The sequence below is a fragment of the Channa argus genome, chromosome 15 (assembly GCF_033026475.1).
Source record: "Channa argus isolate prfri chromosome 15, Channa argus male v1.0, whole genome shotgun sequence".
NCBI classification, from domain to species: Eukaryota; Metazoa; Chordata; class Actinopteri; order Anabantiformes; family Channidae; genus Channa; species Channa argus.
The window spans coordinates 10,970,056-10,988,860 of NC_090211.1; the positions used below are offsets into that span (position 1 = coordinate 10,970,056).

The 18,805-nt window shown below is 37.8% G+C and overlaps 2 protein-coding genes across 7 annotated transcripts; both read right to left on the reverse strand.

Moving 5' to 3' along the window:
• Positions 1–86: 86 nt before the first annotated feature.
• Positions 87–11,853, reverse strand: tyk2 (tyrosine kinase 2). 5 transcript variants are annotated; one of them, XM_067477560.1, is made up of 24 exons: positions 11,694–11,853; positions 10,950–11,151; positions 10,708–10,831; positions 10,484–10,616; positions 10,202–10,365; positions 9,570–9,936; positions 9,304–9,480; positions 8,830–8,987; positions 8,630–8,747; positions 8,337–8,520; positions 8,106–8,224; positions 7,835–8,002; positions 6,262–6,349; positions 5,879–6,006; positions 5,367–5,502; positions 2,900–3,051; positions 2,656–2,800; positions 2,480–2,571; positions 2,214–2,403; positions 1,752–1,870; positions 1,128–1,300; positions 926–1,043; positions 702–812; positions 87–609 (listed from the first exon to the last, which is right to left on the reverse strand). In XM_067477560.1, the coding sequence occupies exons 2-24, from the start codon at positions 11,131–11,133 to the stop codon at positions 466–468; spliced, it is 3,492 nt and encodes a 1,163-aa protein (XP_067333661.1). In that variant the 5' UTR covers positions 11,134–11,151; positions 11,694–11,853; the 3' UTR covers positions 87–465. The 5 variants fall into 5 exon arrangements, with proteins under 5 accessions (XP_067333661.1, XP_067333660.1, XP_067333659.1 ...); XM_067477559.1 differs by having other exon boundaries at positions 7,835–8,005; XM_067477558.1 differs by having other exon boundaries at positions 7,814–8,005.
• A 2,623-nt stretch (positions 11,854–14,476) lies between these two features.
• On the reverse strand, positions 14,477–18,062 carry LOC137100219 (hsp90 co-chaperone Cdc37). 2 transcript variants are annotated; one of them, XM_067477886.1, is made up of 8 exons: positions 17,692–18,060; positions 17,151–17,432; positions 16,726–16,831; positions 16,511–16,626; positions 15,859–15,981; positions 15,297–15,479; positions 15,132–15,203; positions 14,477–14,966 (listed from the first exon to the last, which is right to left on the reverse strand). In XM_067477886.1, exons 1-8 carry the CDS (start codon positions 17,797–17,799, stop codon positions 14,826–14,828), a joined length of 1,131 nt encoding a protein of 376 aa, XP_067333987.1. In that variant the 5' UTR covers positions 17,800–18,060; the 3' UTR covers positions 14,477–14,825. The 2 variants fall into 2 exon arrangements, with proteins under 2 accessions (XP_067333987.1, XP_067333988.1); XM_067477887.1 differs by lacking the exon at positions 15,859–15,981 and having other exon boundaries at positions 17,692–18,062.
• Between the last annotated feature and the right edge of the window lie 743 nt (positions 18,063–18,805).

Here is an 18,805-nt window from a genome sequence, read left to right on the forward strand (position 1 = left end):
AACATACAGGTATAAATGTCATATACTATAATTCACCTTTAAAATTTAAGAGACGTGCATGTTTTTTTCAGTGTTTAAGGCAAGAGCATGTGAAACAGTTTTATTACATTTTGAATCTGTTCTTTTGATTTATACAAAATGGAATGCAAAATTAGCATTTACACTGACATATACAAAATTCAACATCACGAAAAACAGTAACTTCTCGACCTTATAGAAATTCTTAACACTTAATGCTGTAATATATATGAAAACTGATTAGTCAGAAAAAAATACACAGTCCAAGTTTATTATTCTGTTAATATCTGATATGACAGGATAGGAGTGTGTGTCTTTATCAAAATGAAGCCTCTATGTAAATGAAGGCAGCAGGCATTGCAGAGCAGAACACACATTGTTGTCTACTATGTAATATATGTGACAAAATGATGACAGGTGGGCATATAGATCTTTGCTGAATCCTGCTTAGCAAATCTGAGCCAAAGAAAAGTTTATATTTGACTGCCAGTCGTATGTTCGGCGAATAGCCTCCAACTTTTCAATGAGGGATATGAACAATGGTCGCTGGGCAGGATCTGCAGCCCAACATTGATCCATTAACATCTTTACCTGTTGGTAAAAATAAAAAATACAAAAGGTACTATCAGGCTGCTCATAATGTCAACAAGAAGTACATTTTTTATATGTGTTCCTAATATTACCTCGTGTGGGCATTCTTTGGGACAAGGCAATCGCAGCTGTTTCTCCAACAGTTTTATGAGCACCATCACAGTCATCTGTCCTTGGGCTCCTTCCATCATTTCAAAGAACTTCTATAAAAAACACAAGCGTACATTGTGCATTTAAAACACATATTGTGAATAAACTTAATAATATAAAATATATGCAGGATTAAGACTGTTGTAGGTGGCCAGTGGTGATTTACAGTTGGAGGACTTTGGCGATGGTCACAGCGGGTCAGGATCTCGTACAAAGTTACTCCGAAGGACCAAATGTCAGACGCAAAGGAAAATTTACTCTCTTTCAAGCACTCAATGGCATACCTACACATTGCAAAAAATACAGTTTATTGACCAAAGCCATGAATCAAAAACACAGATAAAAACGATTAATGTGTCTAAACTCACCAGAACACTGGACTGTCCCCATCTTCACGGACACGATAGTAGATCTCACCTTCAGGGATGTATTTCGTCAGCCCAAAGTCTCCAATCTTTACCAAACTGTCATTTTCCACCAAAACATTACGGGCAGCTAGGTCTCGATGGATGTATCGCTTTGAGTGCAAGTACTCCATACCCTTTATAACAGAAAGAAGAAACAACAAAAATTAGCAAGGGGGGAATTTTCAGAAAATCAAAAAAGTTAAAGACAAAATTCCTTTAGAAAATTTTAATTCTCAACTTTTTCACTACATGTCACAAAGTTACAAAATTCATTGGTTTAACAAATAACTTAAGTTATTACTTTTTGTTGGATATTCTTATGGTTGTTAAGAGAAAACAGTATAAGAGTAACATACAGTAATGCTAGTATAATTGAGGAATTGAACTTAAACTAAATAAATAAACAATCGTAGAGAGAAACCCAGAGAAAAGTCTTCACGCTGTACAAAAACAAATAATAAAACTATCTTTATAGAAAGAAGAGCAAAACCTGGCATCTGACACAGGGCCATCAATCATTTAAGATCAAAAGCAAAGGCAGACGATACAGATTATTAGCAAAAACCACTAAAACCACAAACCCACCTGACATATTTGTTGAGCAAACATAAGGCACTGCGGCACACCCAATTTACGTTTAGGAAGGTACTCTCGCAGACTCCCCAGAGGCAGGTATTCCATTATCAATTGCACCACTTGCCCTCCTGTCAAAAGACAATGCAAAAAGGTTTCTATCCTCCTATATCGATTACATTTCAAAGGTAAGAAGGACCTGCTTTGTATCCTGATGCGGAAGAGGCACTGATACTCAGCATTCCCCATGATGAAAGCTCGAAATGTGGACATAAAGTAGAAGCTGTGTTGCACCTTGAATAGATTTTCAATATTTACAGAGGAACAGAAGCGACCAAAAATTCATTCCTACAATCCGCTGAGGAAGCCAGTTGGAAAAATTGAGCAAATACTTGTTTCAACATGCAGACACTGTATGTTGAAGAACATGTGAGAAAAACATCTGATGCAGACATGATACAGCTGAGGACTCACCCATTTCAGTGCAACAGCCTTTGTACTTGACAATGTTGCTGTGATAAAGTGACTTTAGGATCCCAATTTCCTTCATCCAGCCATCAGGCACACTTCCATTTTCTTGTTTCAAAGCCTTCACAGCAACCCGCTCTCCCGTCCCATCGTTGGCTGGGTCGTACTGGTAGAGCGTCACCTTTCCAAAGTGACCCTGAAGACAAAGGAATTTGATTTGGAATAGTCGCTAATAAAACAAAAACTACTAATGATTTGGTACTAGAACTCACCTCTCCTAAATCCCGCAATTTTTTCAGGTAGCGTTTATGGAACACACTAGGGTCTGTGTTAGGTAGAGATTCACTGGGAGATATATCAAGATCTGTATGCAGAGAAATATATGTGTTTAATGAATTAACTGAGGTAGGCTGGAAGAAAAACAAAAAGTAATGCAAGAAAGACACACCTTTGATTTCTGTGAGGTCTCTGAGCACAGTGCGGAACGAAGGCCTTTCCGTAGGCTCGTAGGTCAAACACATACTGATGAAGCTGGCTAGTTCCTGGGAGGACGGTTCAGCTAGGCGGCCCTTTTGTTGATAAAAGCGCTCTTTCTGTTACGGGGGAAAAGGTTGTGGTGTTACAATTACTAATCAAAAAGATAAATGGGCAGGTAAAGCTTTCATGGAGGGTTAACCAAAAAGTAGTGGTACCTCAGACAATGTGCTGCCACTCATGGGAAGTTCACCATTGTTGCAGATCTCAAGCAGCGTGGCACCAAAGCTCCATTGGTCAGCAGCATTGCCAATGGATGCACCATTTTCAATACACTCAGGAGCAATCCACGGGATACGCTCAAGACGCTCTGCAGTGAAGGAAAGCAAAGTTAAACTAGAAAAGGCAATTTCCGAGGAAATTACGTGGGAAAGCTGTTAAGTCGCCCGGTAGAGGCCGACCGCTGAGAAGCTGCAGAGAGCAAAGGCGTTCGCACGTTCAAAGCAGCAAACGGGGAAGAGAGAGAAATTCGAACAAAAGGAGAAAGAAAGAAGATGACAGTAAAAGGAAAAAACTAGGAAAAAGTCCAGGAAAAGTTGAATTCATAAACGAAGATAGAAGTAGAAAGTAAGAATGAAGGAAGTAAATCAGTAACAAGTTGAAAGATCAAAGGAAACAAAGGAAAAGGTAAATATTCAAAGTTAAACTAAACAATGAAAAAAGCAAAGTAAAAACTTGCTATTAATAGTGTAAAAAAAAGGAAGAAGTAACTATTTAGAAATGAAGGGATCATTTTAATACTGAAAAACTGAAAAAAGTTGGAAAAAGCTTTTAATTTGAAAGTGTGTTTTATGTCGTTTGTAAGCGGATAAAGTATGATTAAATGCTTTTATTTTGAAAGGGTGTTTCCTGTATGTGAAGGAGAGTGTGTGTGTGTGTGTGTGTGTGTGTGTGTGTGTGTGTGTGTGTGTGTGTGTCTCCACTGTGTATGCTGAAAGAAAAACTCAGGTAAAGTGTGTGGACACAGCTCTGAGGCTCAGATCACATGATCACATGATCTCATGCAGCTGGGGCTGTTACCATGACAATGACAGCTGCCTGCCTGCTGAGTCATGATCCAAATGCACACAGAGGCTGTGAACGTGCTGAGACTATGCCTCGCAAAATGTTCAAAATATGAAAAAGTATTAGTCCTATTGAAACAATTCTAAAACTGTGAGTGGCAAAAGGCTTCAACGAAGCTCCAATGGGAGTTTCAGAAGACACTCTCTCTGCTTCTGGACACTTAGAGAAATAACTGTCAGTCCTGTCACTATGAGAGTTACATTTACTGAAAGAAGACAAAAATACCTACATTCTGATGTATAGTTTGTTTATGTAAGATTAAAGTTGACTGAAGGTAAGAAGGAAAAGAAGGAAAAAAGTTGCTAAAAGTGGAAGCTGAAAAGTTAGAGTGCCTGTGATGTCACCCACTCTAGCTGCTCCAATATTCTGCAATACACTCTAATGAAGTATTCCGCAATATACACTAATGAAAAAGTTGAAAAACTACAACTAAAACTTTGATTATTCAAAAAGTATAAAAGATACAAAGAAGCTGATCAGCACAGAAAAAGTTGAAAGGGACTAGACCCGTTTAAACTTTAAATTAAGTTTCTACGTCAAAGTATGACGATACAAGAAGCAGATCAAAAGAGGCAAGTTGAAGAAGAGTTTTAAGTGGCTTCCATTAATTTTCTTTGAGAAGAAAAATTGATAAAAAGTGAAATATAATAAAAAGTATAAAAGTTATCAATAAGAAAAATAACAGCCTTGATGTCCTAAAAGAGACCAACATTTAGGAAGTAGAACGAAGATTCTACGACAAACCGTCTAGGAGTAGATAGTGACCGAAAAACGGCGAAATAATAACATTAATAAAGAAAAGGATCTCATAAGTGTGAGAGCTGTGTTACAACTGTGTTACAGCTCTCACACTAATAATGTAAAGATGACCTTTAAGTCCAGGCATTGTATGTAATCTTTTTGACCAACTCAATACGACACCAGAATTTTCAGTATGGTTCACAATTTGAAAAAAAAAATTTGTTAAAATGTTTATAAAGGGTGTAGAAAAATCTTTATGATGCTGTAATTTATATTAAAATGGCCTGAATTCAATACAATACCAACAAATCTGACAAAATAGGGTTTTCAATGTATATTCAGTCACTAAGCTGCAACGTTTTTGTTCATTTTTCTTCATTCACTATATAGAACACTAATGGTGGTTATTTACCAGGTCTGAGTTTATTTGAGAATTTTGTAAGACAGACTTTAATCACATATTCAGAAGTAAATCTGCAAGATAACAAGAAATAAGTCACAGGAAATGGTCTGGTTAGTTTCCTGTTTCCTAAATCTGATTAAATTAAGGCAGAATATACTTCATACAGAAAACCTTTTTGTATAGTAAATCTTAAACTGTCTGCGTATACAGCGCTTTTATTCAAAATGGTTCTTATTCACCCATTCACAAACACAAGATCATGACGGATGCCGTGCAGCTTGCTGGCCTGACCCACTGAGGCAACTGAGGGTTCAGCACCTTGACCAAGCATACTTTAACATTTGGGCCAATAAGGAACAGAAGTTCATATACAAAGTTAAATAAGAGCTTGTGTAAAGTGAGTTTCAGGGACTGACCTTCCCGTGACAGGACACTCAGGGAGATTCCAGGGTCACTCAGCTTGACAAAAGGAACAGTATCATGCTCGAGACCTCGCCTTGCTACCAGAGTGTTTTTTGCACAGACGTTTCCATGAACCAAGCGCTTGTTCTCCTACAATGAAATTATAGTGGTGTTATCCATTTGTCAGGCAGCGTATTGTTAAAAGATTGCCCTGTCAAAAGGTTTTTGCAAACAATTAATGTCATTAGTTAATTGCCAAAATAACCTTGAACTTACAGTATGGTCTTATTATTTTCTTCATTCAGCACCACAAAGTCAAAATTTTGTCCATTTGTAAAGCTACAGTACAGGATTTTGTTGTTTGAAATATTTTACCTGCTCACAGCAGCTTACAGAAACTTAAACAAATACAAGGTTGGTGATGAATTGTACAGCACTTTTATATTAATACCGATATCATAATGAATGAGTTGTATATAAACATATTCTGTGGCAGACAAATAAACTTAAGAGTGTTTGAACTCACAAGATAACTGAGTGCACTGGCAAGTTGTTTTGCGACAATAAATTTCCACTGAGGGGTCACCGATGCCTTTTCTTTACGAAGGAAAACATCCAAGGGTCCAAACTCGACAAATTCTTCTACCATGATGTCTGCAAATTATAAGAGAACTTTGACAGGCCAAGTTTCTGGTATAGCAGCGAACAAAATGTAAACAAAGGGCCTCTTCTTCAAAACAGAACAGAGACTGGCTGTAGTTTTGCATCTGCTTCATGCTTTACTTGACATTATAATCACATATTTGACTACAGATACTGATCTTATGTGTATTCTGGAAGTAACAAAGAAGGAAGTCAAAGAACTATGGGTAGTGAGTTTGTGAAGGTGAACAGTGTTCATGTGCTTACTTTCAGTTCCTTTGACAGATACACCATGTATGAACACCAGGTGCCTGTGGGATACCTTGCTCATGAAACTTGCAGTTTCAAAAAATGCCTAAAAAAAAGAAAAAGGAACACTGTATTGGGAAAGCAGTCAGACCATTTTGTTTTTCTACACTGCATTGAAAACTGCTATTTATTGTCAGCTATTGTCAATTGAACTGACTGAATATTTAAGAAGAACACACTTGTGTACAGTATGTAATACCCCACAAGTCTTACTGCGTGTCAGAACAAAACTGTTCATAGACCTACATTATTTTCTGGGGAGAAATAGATCAGGGCAAAGGTATAGAACCATTTTTAAAGCTATAATTGTCCCTAGAATCACAGTCAGCACAACTTTGGAACTTCCAGCACTCTTTCCAGGTTTGGCTGTCCACACAAAGTAACTATACAAGGAGGGGAGGTAACAAAGAGTTTAGAGTTTAATGTTACAGAGTTTCAGAAGTCTTTTGGACAGACAGCAGGACCTGGCAGGAGGACAACCATCTCACCAGGACTTCATGTTTAACAGGCACAGCCTGTGTGGCGTTAAACGAACCTATGTAAAAATTGTAAATGGAGCACCTAAATAGCATCTTACTGGGAAAAAGCACTTTAAAATTGGCCACAGCTGTCCCCAAGGACTCGGAGCATTAGGAAGAAGATTCTCTTATCTTATGAAACAAAAATAAAGTTACTGGGAAGTTTTATGTCTGGGTTGGCTTCAGAAATCAGCTTTGGTTTGACTACTTAGGACAGTCAAAGACCTAAACCCCATAAAACATCTGTAGAAAAACCTAAAGTTGGCAATTCAAAAATGCTTTTTATCCAATCTGAGGGATTGAAAGGGAATTTGTTAGTAAATACGGGATAAACCGCCCATATCCAGTAGTGAAAATCTTTTAAAAAGCTTAAGACTTCGCTATGTAACTGTATGTAACTGTTACTGTCTTCTACAAAGTACTGAATTAAGGATATCAATGCTTTTTTAAATGACATATTTTAGGTTTATGCATTTTCATACATTTGCTATATCCCCCCCTAAAATTGAAAGTGTCTAATACTCCTTCAAGTGACTGTATGTGAGGATCTAGAGCAGGGGTCACCAACCTTTTTGAAACTGAGAGCTACTTCTTGAGTACCAATTAATGTGAAGGGCTACCAGTTTGATAAACACTTTTGAAATATCACATTTAATCAATTTAGCTTTAATTATATGTTATTATTAATAATTCATTAAATTAATGATATTCATTTATGTGAAGACACGGATCATGTTAATGACTTCTCACAATAACTATCAAATGTGATTTAAAAAAGAATAGCAACAAAAAATTGGATGCATCTTATTGGTAAGTGGCGCTATGGTGATCTATTTGTAGAACAGGCCTGTTGGCTACTCATGTGGTCCTTGCAGGCGACCTGGTGCCCACTGGCAACATGTTGGTGACACCTGATCTAGAGCAAACATGTTAATATTTATTTGTATTTTAAATAATATCAGTTATTCTTTTGAGCAGGTTTTTACAATTACCGCAAAGGCCACAAGGCTTACTAGTGCAATGTCTTCATGGCTTTTGTCTAGAATCTTCAGAACCACTCGGATCTCATTTGGATCATCAGCGTTGTTGTTGAATTTGTCATCATCATTGTCTCCTCCTCCCTCCAGCCGCAAACGTCCAAAATAGATGTTAGTTCTGGTACCGCGGCCCAAATGCTGATTCTGCTCATAAACACAACACCTGGATCAATCACAAAGCTATGAACCTATAGCACATTGTCAGGTAACACATGGTCATATGGAGATGGCAAATAGGTCTCATTACCTGTGTAATTCTATTTTCCTTAATCCAGTAGAAGTGTACTTTGTCCTTTTTCTGGGGACAGAACTTAGTGTGAACACGGTGATCGATACCTTGCCTCATTACCAGAAGGTTGGATTGCTCTACACCAAAACAACAAAAAACAAAACTCATTTAAAAACATATACATTACACTGGGTCAAACACTGGGCCACATTTGGCTGGCTGCAAAACATATTGCTATCAAATACACACCTGCTTGTCTTGGAAAACAGCATTTTTTTACTGTAAAGCTCTCTGATCCAGACTTGAGTACAAAGGTCTTGAGACTGTCTGTGAGCTCTTTGACACTAGTGAATTCTCTGTCCCAGCCCTCAAGACTGAACATCTGACCCTTGTGCAGTATCCGAAACTGCTTGTGGCTTGGTGCTGAACCGTTCTGTGGGCCGCAAGTACACATAAATACAGGTATATATGCAGTAGCTGAATGTTTTTCTCCATCATTGCACTGCAATAATTCCCAGAGATGAGTGTGGGTGTTGACTTACCTCATTTTTGTTTAGCACAGCTAGTATGATACGGTGATAGTCAAGAGCACTCCAACGTACAAGGAAAGCTCCCTCCTCTGCTGCCTCCTTTTTCAGCTTCAGCAGCACAAAGTCATCACTGGAAACACACCAGAGTTGTGATATAATGCACTCTATAATTTATTTGTGCCTGCATGTGTATGTGAAGGGGAAGAACTCACTGCATAGGCCCATGCAGTCCATTTGCTACACTCAGCACTACCCTTGGGGGAGCCACTTTATGACAAAGATAGTGGTGGGCGTCTGCAGTCAGCCGGTAGTATCCATCTAGCAGGGAGATGAAGGAACGGGCCTCCTGGCTAGAGATCATCTCGACCTCCTACATACACATACAGAAACACCACCACCTTACAATCAGAGCTCCCACCTAAAGACACATACAACTTGAAAACATAATAAAATTCTTAAAGCATAACAAAACTCAGAGCTCTTGCAATCAAACAAAGAATATTAAAGAATAAATGAGAATCTAGGCATACACTGTTCAATTTTTCAGACACTTCAAATCCTGAACAATTTGTCAGTATAATGGCTAATATACTATACAGTATATCAATTGCACTAATGCATCACAACCGCATTTACTCATTTAAATTAATATAGTGCAGCTTTTACATTAAAGGGTAAACACTCACCATGCAGCGATTGTCCTGAGTGCTAATGCAGACATTAGCTCCATTGATGGCTATGTGAGTTATTTCAGGGAAATCACAGAAGGAGGTCCATTTACTGGGAGTGTCTGCAATTTGTTGGCTGGACTGTTGTTTTGTTTTCCTCATGTAGTCATTCCGGAAGTAAGTGTTTGCCTGTGCCTAAGTAAAGATGATAAAAAAGTCCATACCAGCAGAAAAGACATAACACAATTAGCCTATTCGATACATTAACCTATATTTTTACAAACCTTTTGACTGGACACCTTCCTCCAATGAATTCCCTTTGTGCCAGATACCATTATTTCATGTGAGGCAGGAGCTGTGAAATTGTCTTTTGAAACACCCTCTGCATGGGTGGTGGGCATGTAAGGGGTACTTCCATCTATATCCTCTTTCAGATGGAATACAGGGAAGGTCTCAGTACCAAAACGTGGTACCAAGTTTTCTAGAGTAGATATGTATTTGTACATGATCTCCTGGGCACCCAGCCGTCCAACAGTGTGTTGTTGGAAAGTCCGTACAAATTCCGCAAACACCCGACGGATTCTGATTTTCGTCAGGAAGTTGTTTCTGGAAATGTGTTTGGCGAAAGACCTTGGTATGCACTGCTGAAAGCTGGAAAATGAGATATGTTCATGTAACCTGGATCCAGTTGTTAAATTAGATCAGAAAATGTTTTAGCAGTCCTAAAGACTGTCTCAGCAATAGAAAACAGCCGAAATAAATTAGGTAAATAATCACCCACATCAAATGAGAAAAAATGCATGTTTTGCTTTGGATCATATTCTAAACAAAAAATACATCTTTGTTCACAAATTTACAAATGTAAGTACAATTACTTATTGGTACTATTTTACAACTGTACCAAACAATTAATCACCTGATTTTTTCTGCAACATCCTGTAAACTACACCCTGTCTGCATTGCCTGGTATGAAAGATGAAGTACAGCCATTCCCAGGCTCTCATTTTTGAATCGATTTAGTTCCTCGTCTGACTGAACTTCTTCCATTGGTACCACTTCATTTACAAATTCATACTTGGCCTTTTGGAAACACAGGAGGCAAAAAAGATAGCTGCATTAATGTTTTTGAGAATCACTGAGACAATGATTACAATGAATTAGCAGACAATAAATTGTAAGAATCATGTTGTATACAGACCTGAGAAAATAAATACTCCAAGGATGTGATATCAAGCAAAGGGAAACCCCCCTGATCTGTCCCCGCTTTAACAGGATAACGGGTTACAGTTGGCTCCTTTTCATTTAGTCCATGCCAATTGTGGAAGTAAAACCTAAGCACAAAGACACCAGACAACATTTGTGGACATTCTCAGTGTGCTCAATCTGCCCTGCTAATACAGTGTTAAACAAATAGTTACTAACCTCATACAATAATGAAGTACAAGGTTTGAGTTCTCTTCTGGACTAAATATGTGGTTTGGACTGTACCAACAACGCGACACTGGATCACACAAGGCAAACAACACATGGCACAGAGGAGTTATCCCTGTAGAATAAACAAAGAGGTTTACACACTTGCCACCAGCAGGCTAAATTAACTAAAAGAGGCTAGAAGAAACAAGCCCTTTAATTGTAGCCTTGCGGGTGCATTTGGTCAATCTCACCTACAACCTCTGCAGCTAAGATGCACAGCTCCTCTGCTGTGATTTCTCCACTGGTGTGGGACAAATATTTTTCCCCCTCCTTAGTCCAGAAGAGGTAGACATGGATGCCTGGACCCTGTGGAGGGTTGCTTAAACCTGGAAATGCCCCTGGCTTTGAACGCTTCAGCAAAGGAATTCTAGACATGATGAGCACTCCTAATCACTGTTACACGCAAAGACACAGACACACACACACAACAATGTAAATCATAGGATATGTCTATAGGATTAAATAGCTACTGTCGTCACGTCAAGTATACATTACGTAAACACAAGAGCAAGTTTAAAGCGACATCTTGTGAGTTTCAGTAATAACATATTACATATCATAACATAAAAATTATTACTTAATATAATAATAGACGGGTGGCGAAAAATAGGGAAAAATGTGTGACAACTTAAAACAATTACGTGAAGTGATCGGACCTACAGTCAAAAGGCCTTCCGGGGATTACTTTGCGTTACACCTTGTCTAACTTGTTTACTGTGACGCTACATAGCTATCGTTCATCGCCTTATAGCCTAAGAGGTCTATATTTTCTTATACTAATAACAGATACACAATATACAACATGCGTCACCGAGTCCTTACATATTTTACTGTGAACGCGACTTCATGACAAGGAAATAAAAAGGCTGCTTAAAAAGCATTATTATAGTCATATATGTACACTTATCAACGCGTATGACAAATAAATATCTTACCATTTAACGATCTTGTGTAGGAGTTACATCGAAACTTCTCCCGGTGATACGAACTGACGGTCAGGCTTCGCTTTCTTGTCAGCGTATTTCCCCCGGTCGCCCACACTCGCGGATTCTCACGAACTGTGCGCAACAACGGATGGACCGCTGGTTCCTGAAATTAACATGACCACGCCCTCCACCAAGGGACAAGAACGCGTACACGCACGTACGCACGGGCTGACCTTTCAAAATAAACCTCGGAAAGTAAAACGGTGAAAAACGAAATAAGATACCTATTTTCAGAAAACAAAGAAATGAAAACAGCAGCTACTACAGGGGTGTTGCTTTTAACCACTTCGACAGGTGGCTAAACAATCACTCATCATCATTTCTTAGTTGATTTTATATTTAGTTAGTACTCTCCAGCTGCAAAAAGTAAGTACCCAAAGCTGTCAGTAAATGTGGTGGAGTTACAAAGTACAAGATTACCCCCCAAACTGTTAATTAAACGTAGAAGTAATATGAAGTGAAAAGTAAAACAAATCCAGTAAAATACAAGTACCTTAGAATTGTACTTTTAAATACAGTACTTATAATTTCGGTAAGTCCCTAAATATATTTAGGGATATATATTAGGGATATATATTAGACCTTTGGTCATCTTCGTTTAGCCTAGAATACCAAAAGGACAAAATGGGAAAGCGGGCAAGGTCTTCTTTTGTCTGGTTGATAAAACTCACTGCTTGTTAACGTGTCTTAAAATACAAAAATGTCAGACTTTATTAATTATTGTCAGACTATCAGTCAAAAACCCAGATACTAAGTTTATTCTCTGAAATCTGGGCAAATGTTTTAGAAACTTGAACAGGTATTTTTTTTCATTACTTTTCTTTAAAGCTATATTAAGGTTTGATAGAGATTATGTACAGTATTTTAGAAATTACTTTTTTAAATTATTTTGATTGCATTCAGGTTTTTTGTCTTTTCCTTTGCTATTTATCATCAACAGAATATATAATGTATTTTTAAAGCTTACCTTAAGGGCTCTTTGCATGATAATATAGATGGATACTTCCTGTTGTTGGTTTTCTGTGGTTTTCTCTCTTATGTAAAATTCAAGATGAGTAAGTACATATTGTGATCATCACCATCACCACAGGTGTATCTATTGTCACGCTCTTGTAGGAGAAGCTTGTTCCACCAGAAAGTTTGTAAGTAAAATCAACTGAAGAAAAATTGTATAGGGATTTCAGAAATTTGTGTGTTAGTGACAGATGACAGCTTTACTTGTTCACCTGTATTTAATTTGGATCAAACGATTTAAACAGCTCTCCACATAAAGCATCTGCATTAAACCACTAATTTCAGAACTGACTAAACACAACAGCAACGGAATACTCAATTCCGTTATGTCAAATCTGACTAAAAAGTTTATCGGAAAAAAAACAGCTGTTCTTGTGAATATCGTATGCTATACATACTTTTTATATGCTGCCATCTTTATCCTTTGGCATTTTTTAAATGTTTTATTACTTTTATAAAAGCAGATTGCTAAATGTTATGATCAAGGGTCTCAAATGATATTTATAGAACTACCTAACAATCATTTGTGCTTAATTGGGAAATAACACATTTTCCCACCACCAACTTTCGGTAAACAGCCTATCATTAAATAAATTCTTCACACTTTTATTAAACCTAAAGTCAGATTTATATCTCCACAAATTCATTTTTGTAACTGCCAGATACAGCCATTTTTTGCAGTGACATGAAATTTCTTCACACATTTCATTTCTTCTTGTAAATTATTGGGGGGCAAAACAAAGGTAGCCCTGGTATGACAATCAGGTGCTTCCAGTCTTTTGTCATATCAGCAGTTTATTTTTAATTCCCAAAACCACCACATCCTTAATTTTTATAAACTATTTGACTTGATTTTACTAAAACTCCAAATAGCAGTCTTTTTAAATAAAAGCAATGAAAGTGTATATAATCCAATCATACTTACTGAAACTGTGTCACATCTGCTAAAGAGCCTCACCTGTTCACAAACTTTCAAGTTATATTATTATTATCTGCAGTTTCCTTTATTCACTTTATCAGGATTTTAATTTAGCAAAGGTAGAATAAAATCATCCCCAAGTCACACAAGGCTCATCCTTAGGATTTACATTGCATGAATGCTTTATGGCAAGAGTTAGTGCATATCAAGCTACAGTATGAGCGAAGCGAGTGTGACCTATCATCATCAGGCCATGTACAATATTACATTTTATCCATCTAAAATTCAGAATCCATGAATTACCAACACTACAGTTGTTGCAGAAGATTCTCATATAGTTCACATTTTTGATGTTTAAATTTAAGATTTGAAGAGCAGTGGATCAGTGGTAGAGCACTGGGTTGGGATGCACAAGGCCACAGGTTCGAATTCCACCCCACCAAGTGTGGCCCTGCACAGCAACAAGGGCCACCTTGGTGCCAGTCCCGAGCCTGGATAAAAATGGGAAGGGCATCCGGTGTAGAAAAGGGAAAACAAACAAACAAACAAAAACATGCCAAATATACGTGTGGAACACATTCCGCTGTGGTGACACCTGAAGGTACAAGCTAAATGCCGTTGATCACCCATCCTAACATAACATCTTGGTTTTGCATAAGCATCTTTTAAATAAGCAAGTTTGTAGAAAATGCCTTGTAGAGGAAATAATGATTCACATATATTGGTTGCACAAGCAACAACCCTCCCCCCCCAACAAAAATAGATATTTGGAAGTGACACAATTATCTGTACAACCGAAAAATATATCAAACATTTAATACTATGCACCAACATAAATGAAGCAGGCAGGTCATTAAACCGGCCACAAAAATTAATAGGTGTATACAAATAGGTGTAAAAACAGAGCTTCAGTGAAGTTTAAACAATGAAGAACATCACAGCAGTTTCCTTTCCAAGCAGTAGTTACTGATGCAATGTGGCTGTGTGGTTAGCTATTCCCCTACAACTCAGCTAAATATTTTAAATATTTCTTTTTTTTTTTTTTTTTTTTTGTTCCTTGAATGACAAACTAGTCAAACAGATAGTAGAGCTGTAATACAGTGGGCAAGTGCATTTGCACAAGCAACAAATCATAGAATCAATGTTGATCACTCCTTTTTAGTTTCTTCCTGCTGCTGCTTCACCTCCTCATAGGTACCGTCTTCCTCTTTTTCATCCCCATCATCTGTCTTGGAGTTGGGAACCCAAAGCCCAGAATCTATGCACCTCTTCATGTGAGCTTTAGCCTCCTAAATCATGTGAAACAACATACAAGTTTACATTTACATAACTGAAATGTTGCCACGGCACTTGGTCATCACACTGTCTTAGCCAAAACATGAATTACACCCCCACACCAAAGAAAAAAACAAAAACAAAACAAAACCAACAAACAAAAAAAAAAAAACACCTACGGTTGGATCCATTTTGCTAATAACTTCCTGTAACATCTGGATGTCCTTCTCATCAAAGCATTTCTGCATCTCCTGAAATCAGTAGTAAACTTAGTGAGGCAATTTAGATTAACAGGCAAAGATAAAAGGAGAGTACTGATGCTTCTGTAGAGCAAAAGAACTTACCACTGGAAGGGACTCATATACTTCAACAGGATCTAGCCCCCCAGGTCCCAGGCGCTTTTGTCGTTCCTCTTCCTCATATTCTTTCATGGCCCTTTCTATGCGGATCTTCGCCCTCCCACGAACCCGCTCCTTGAAGGCCTCCAGTTCATCGTTGAAAGCATCCTGGTACTGCTGATCTGCTGTCTATTGGGGTGCAGGGGAAACAATTAGTATTTCCATTTATTAAGCTGTCTCCTACACAATAACATTATCAGGGGACCAAGAACCCTTTGGGGAACTCAGGAACTAAAACTAGCTCTTAAAATTAAAATGTACAATTGCTCACTTTGCTGGGGAGCAAAGTGAGCGAATGAGAGAAATTATTTTTGCATGAAATTATGAAAAACATGGAGACAGGTGCTCTAGGGCTTCTGTTTGCATCTGACAAGTTTACCAGTGTCACACATTAATAAAAACAATAAGAAGAGTAAGTAGTTACTTCCTTGTGTTTGAAAATGAACACAAAACACTGTTGTTTTTATTTATAACTGAACTAAACTGTCTACATTTTACGGTTCATCACCTTAATCTTGGCAAAAAATTGACGAAAGCACCCACGGGGGTCCACCTTGAGGCTTTTTGCCAACTCCAGAATGAACTGCATGACAATGGTCTGATGAGCCACTTGTTCCATCAATGCATGTTTCTACAAAAAAAAAGTAGTTTTTTAAATAATAGTTTACTCAAGTATCCTTGAGCTATAGTAAATAATCTCTGCATCTACACTTTGTTTAAAAAAAAACGTTTTTCCTTGCACACATAAATATCTCATTATTCTCTGACTATACAATGATGTTATAAATCATTTTAGAATTCCCAAAATTCTTTGCAGTTTTATTTTGAGAAAGGTTACAGTAAAGGCTTGTTGCCAAATAACCTTATTCGTTCCAAAAGGTATGCATTTAAAACATTCACAACAAAAATGCTGTAAACTGGGGTAAATTATGTATTTTTCAAAAAACAATATAATTTCTTAATTTTTTTACTATAATTTCTTAACATTTCATATGTCGTCTTTGTACTTTTTACGGTGACAAATATGTTTTAAACGATTTGCAAATCATTCCACATTTCACTGAAATGTAGACTCCGAAATTTACATTTCACACAGCCTCCCAACTTTTCTATTATTAGTCCGAAGCAGAAAGTAAAGAACTACGCTTTCTAGTGTTTACCTCCTCAACTTCAAGGTCAATGCACATGATGACCAGGTAGTTGGCAGTCTCCTCACAGACTAAATGAGGGTTGTCAGAGAGGTACTTCTGGCTGTCATCCCATCGTCGCAACATACCTATATAAAAACAGCAATGAAGGACAATACCGTATTTTAGATGTTAATACTGTAATATGGAGTAAATAACAACAGCTAATGAAAGCCAATAATTCTTACCAAAATGTTTGATCTGCTTCTCATACTTCTCAACAAATGTTTTATGCTTTTTTTCCTTCTCTTCTTCAGTTTCTTCAATAGATTCAGGTTTGACATTAACAATACTCTATGGATGAGAGAGACAAAAAGGATGACACATTAAAAAAAAAATCTGACTAAAACCATATGAAGCTACAGACTCTAAATCAAATTTTGTGTCATGTTTTTGTAAAATCAACATGGCTCTTCCCCTTCTAAATTACTTTCATATACACTAATATAGTACATTAAATCTACTGGATATGATATCAACCTGGACAATGTAAACGTGTACAGTGTTTCTCCAGTGGGTACCAAGAATCTGCTGCAGAATTTATAGCCTCCTGAGCTAAACAAAACCAACCACTGAGTCTGGGAATGGAGCCAGATACTTAAATCGGGTTTACCTTGCTGAAACCATCTTTGCTGAGCGTGTCAACATTCCATGGCATCTTTTTCTCTTCACGATTGTGATCTTCTACCTTCTTCGCCCATTCCCGGTCTTCTTTTTTCAATTTTTTCTCCTCAGCCTGGACCTTGATCAGCTCTGCTTTAGCATCATCTGCTTTTGAAAGTTTCAACTCCTGTATTTTCTTTTGTGTTTCTGCCAGCTTACGCCGGATTTCAGCGAGTCCCTTGTTGAGGTCTTCACCCTGTCTCTGAAAATCTTCCATTCGCTCCACACGCGCCTTAAGAACAAATATTAGATCAGAAGAATAGTTTCATGGCCCACTCGATTTCTAACAAATAGTAATCCTCAAACTTCTAATTCAACAATGTTATTATACATTAAGTTATTACGTATAACTTCTTACCTGTAATACTGAGCTATACAAAACAACAGTGGGCACAGAAAACGGCTAACCCTGCTATACTTTACTCTCTAAACCGTGCATCAATATGTCCAACAATAAAAATATTTATAACCTAGGTATAATGAAGTTTTACCTGGTGTCTCCATCTAAAGAGGCTGGGTGTGTCGATGTTTGGATGGGTGTCATCTTCATCGTCTGAGACCTCAATGTGATCCCACACGCTGTAGTCTATCCTAGACATGCTAACAAAAATCTAACACAAACAGCGTTTGCTTGAACTATGACTCGACTAAGTTCGTGGGCTAAACGAAGCTAACCCGAATTCTAAGGCAAAAACGCGTACGTCGCAACAACCGTGCACTTTGTAGGAATGTGTGTTTGTCTTTATTCAAGCGACAGGTTGTACTGAATCAAGACTAACCCAGATATACCTACTTAGCGTGGGCTAGCCAAAGAGTGCTACAAAATTCTAGAAAGAATAGCTGCCGCACATTTCCGACTGGCGTCAGCACGTTCATTTGCGTCACAAGGATATACGACGTCCGCCGGAAAAAAACTTTTTCACATTCCTGCGTACTGTATATACACTACTCACATAAAGATAGGGATATTCGACTTTCTAGTGAAATGTATTTAAAACAATTTATTGAAACAAAAGCAAAACAACACAAAATGTGAATAGATTAATAAATAGGATTGTTTAAATACATATTGTCATTGAACCGGAACATTTAGTGGTCGACGTGTTTGATCCATGAATCACATTGTGATGTGAGAGATCTCAGATGTTGTTTCTGGAATCTGCTGGAGCCACTCTCCCAGTTTGTGGGTCACAGATCCCAGTGTTCCTATTACCATGGGCACCACTTGTGCCTTTACCTTCCACATGTTTTCTAACTCCTCTTTCAGCCCTTGGTATTTCTCGAGCTTCTCATGTTCATTTTTCCTGATCTACCACCACAGCCTTGTTCTTCTATTTGTCCACAACTACTATGTCGGGTTGATTGGCCATTACCAGTTTGTCAGCCTGTATCTGGAAGTTTCACGGAATCTTAGTTCTTTCATTCTCCACCACTTGTGGAGGTGTGTTCCATTTTGACTTTGGGACTTCTAGCCCGTACTTGGCACAGATGTTTCGGTACACTATGCCAGTCACTTGGTTATGGCTTTCCATGTATGCCCTGCCTGAAAGCATCTTGCACCCTGCTGTTATGTGCTGGATTTTCCCAGGGACATCTTTGAACAGC